At 55.2% G+C, this 2,975-nt stretch overlaps 1 protein-coding gene across 1 annotated transcript; it reads left to right on the forward strand.

Annotated features, from left to right (window-relative positions):
* Positions 1-1,157: 1,157 nt before the first annotated feature.
* On the forward strand, positions 1,158-2,972 carry RPL7 (ribosomal protein L7; the record flags this gene model as incomplete). The annotated part of the gene is made up of 3 exons (XM_012663104.1): positions 1,158-1,461; positions 2,266-2,541; positions 2,882-2,972. Coding segments are annotated over exons 1-3 (414 nt in total), but the record flags the coding sequence as incomplete, so codon positions are not given.
* Between the last annotated feature and the right edge of the window lie 3 nt (positions 2,973-2,975).

Below are 2,975 nucleotides of genomic sequence, written 5' to 3' on the forward strand. Positions count from 1 at the left end.
TCCTGCCGGCGGCCGCCCGCCCGTCCCGCAGCGCCCGGCCGGCGGGTCCCGCTGCAGTGGCGGTGACAGCCGCAAGTTAGGCAACGCACGCTGCCCTCATGGCCAAGCTGCCGCCGCCGCCCGAGCGTTCCCGGAGCCGGCGCGACGGCTCCCTCTCACCCCGGGTGAGGGGTGCGCGGCGAAGACTGCACCGGCCGGCCGGCCGCCGCGGGAGTTGTCAACTTGACCCAAGTTGCGAAAGGGTGGGAGAGTGGGGTGCGGGGCAGCGGAGTGCCGGGAAGGGGCGACTCGCTCGGCGCAGGCGAGCGCTGCCCAACGGCTTGCAGCAGCCTCCGCGGTCTCGTGTCCCCCTGCCCTGCACTCCCCGCGGCTGTCACTCGGGTACCCAGCTCTGCAGCGCAGCGCCGCTTGCAAGTCGGAGCGCTCCCGGCCGGCTTTGAGCGGGCTCCACGCTCCGCGCTATATAACCCGCGACCGGGAAGAGCCGGCGGCGGCATCGGCATCGGCCCTCCCTCCCTCCGCTCGGCCCTCCCCGCCCCCGGGCGCACCCCGCCCCCGGCCCAGCCCCCCGCCCGCCAGCCGTCCTCGGAGCCGCGCGGGGCAGCCCCTCTCACATGGCCGTGGCCACAGCCTCCAGCCCTCGTCGCACCTCCCTTCGCGGCTCACGCCCCCTGCCAAGGGGTGTCTCGGCCTTCGCCTGCCGATCTCGGCGGTCGACAGAGCCCCAGCCATCCCTCTCCGGCCGCGCGGTCCTCGCTAGTCCCCGTCTCGCCACTTTCGTTAGCCAAGGCACTCCGGACGGCGCTGCCTGCGATCAGGCGCTGCGGAAGACAGCCCTGGAGGCTGGGGGAACGGCGACAAGGACCTCGGCAGCGCGGCAAAGGGGGTGCCGGAGTCTGCGACTACGGTTGGCAGAGAGCCGGGAAGGCGACTAAAAGTGACTTCGAATTGCAGCTATCCGTTTGGAACGTGGCCCAAAAGGCTCCCATTTTCCTGGCTGGAACTACCACCGCAGTCGTTGCCTACAGTCCCGGTTAGGCGTTGCCCTCCCGCCGGGTGGGCGGTGAAATAGTGCATGGCGGGATTTGTAGTTCGTACCCATGAGGCATGTCGCCTGAGTGCATTATAGGGAGGAACTCGAGCCTAATCCTGTTACCGCAGCCTGGGGATGAGGACCCCGAGTAGTCAAGGTGTCAGTGCTCTTTGCTCTTGAATTGATTAAAACGTCTAATTAAATGTATATGTTTTTCTCATACGGATTGTACCCGAAAACTATTGGACGAGGATACACTAGGAAGGTCTTAATTTTGCGTTTGCTGGGCAGGTTTTCAGTTCTGGATTCTTTTCTGGCTTATCCTAGGACACCAGTGAGTCGTGGGGCTTCACGCTCGCAGTCTTTAAGTGGGCAGTGCGCATGCGCCAGCTTCCTCTTTTTCCGGCTGGAACCATGGAGGGTGCCGAGTAAGTTGTTTCTCGTCTTCACGAGAATCCTTCTCCATCTTCGGAACCAGAGACGTTTTGTCTCTCTTTCTCCGCATCTGACTGTAGCTTGCATCATTGCCCGCTTGCCTTTGTGTTTATGACGCTCCGTGACACCAGTGGGGCCCCCAAGCTAGTTTGAGAGTCAGGCGGCCTTCGGGCGGAGGTTTTGGAGAGTCCGGGAATGAGACGTGAGGGCGGAATATGTGCGGAACCGGCCGGCTGGGTGAAGGTCCAGTCCTCCGTGGAGGGTCTTTCGAGGGAGGCGCAGAATGTTCTGAGTTGGGTTCGCCGTTGTTTGTAAATAGGCCCAGGCGTCCCGCCGTCTGGCCTTTGCGTTCAGCATGTGGAGCTTGAGACTTGATCCAGGGTGGCGGTGGCTTTTTAAAAGAGAATCGTAGTCTCTTTTTCCCTTAAAATCTGAGGATCGGGACCTAGCAGCAGTCTTTTAGTGTAGCAGATTTTGTTATTTGCCGTGGATTTTTATTAGTCGTCGGAGGCCGGGACTGATGATGGAATTGGTGTGAGTTTATTGTTTTTTCCTATTTGTGGTGTCTTTTAAGTAAAATAGTCCGTGTTAAAGGTTCAAGTTATTGCACGGAGAGATTCTAAAATCTGCATTCTACACCGTAGCATGCCAGAGCAACTAAAAGGTACCTACCTGGGTGGTTAGAGCCAGTGACAGTCGTCGTTCTGTTAAACACCAGAGTGCTCAGTATTTTGTTGGGGCTAATACAGTGGTGTGAGTTTTTTGAGCTGTTGATGTTGTTTGTTTACTAATGCTAGAGAGAAGAAAAAGAAGGTTCCTGCTGTGCCAGAAACCCTTAAGAAAAAGCGAAGGAATTTCGCAGAGCTGAAGATAAAACGCCTGAGAAAGAAGTTTGCCCAAAAGATGCTTCGAAAGGCAAGGAGGAAGCTTATCTATGAAAAAGCTAAGCATTATCATAAGGAATACAGGCAGATGTACAGAACTGAGATTCGAATGGCTAGGATGGCGAGAAAAGCAGGCAACTTTTATGTACCTGCAGAACCCAAATTGGCATTTGTCATCAGGATCCGAGGGTAAGTTCAGTTTTTAAAAGAAGTTACACAACCCCAGCAAAATGTCACATTCCTTCTGGGAGCCTTGATTCTGAAACATTGTAATAACAGTATTTGGGGAGGGGTTGTGATCATTTTAATGGTTTAGTTGAAAGCCCTGAGACTAAAGCTCCTATCCATTCTTAGTTGAACACAGTTCAGTGTCTACTAGTGGTTTTGAGTCTTTGTAACATGAGAGGATTTCTGTCTGTTTAGGTAGGGCTTGTGGGTTGTCCAAAATGAAAAGGATTAATTTGCTGTCCTTTATTAATAAAAATTTTGGTAAAACCCGAATGAATTTTGTGGTCCCTTTCCACTACAGTATCAATGGTGTGAGCCCAAAGGTCCGAAAGGTGTTGCAGCTTCTTCGCCTTCGCCAGATCTTCAATGGAACCTTTGTTAAGCTCAACAAGGCT

This window comes from Propithecus coquereli, unplaced genomic scaffold (assembly GCF_000956105.1).
Source record: "Propithecus coquereli isolate 6110/MARCELLA unplaced genomic scaffold, Pcoq_1.0 Scaffold8, whole genome shotgun sequence".
Lineage (NCBI taxonomy): Eukaryota > Metazoa > Chordata > Mammalia > Primates > Indriidae > Propithecus > Propithecus coquereli.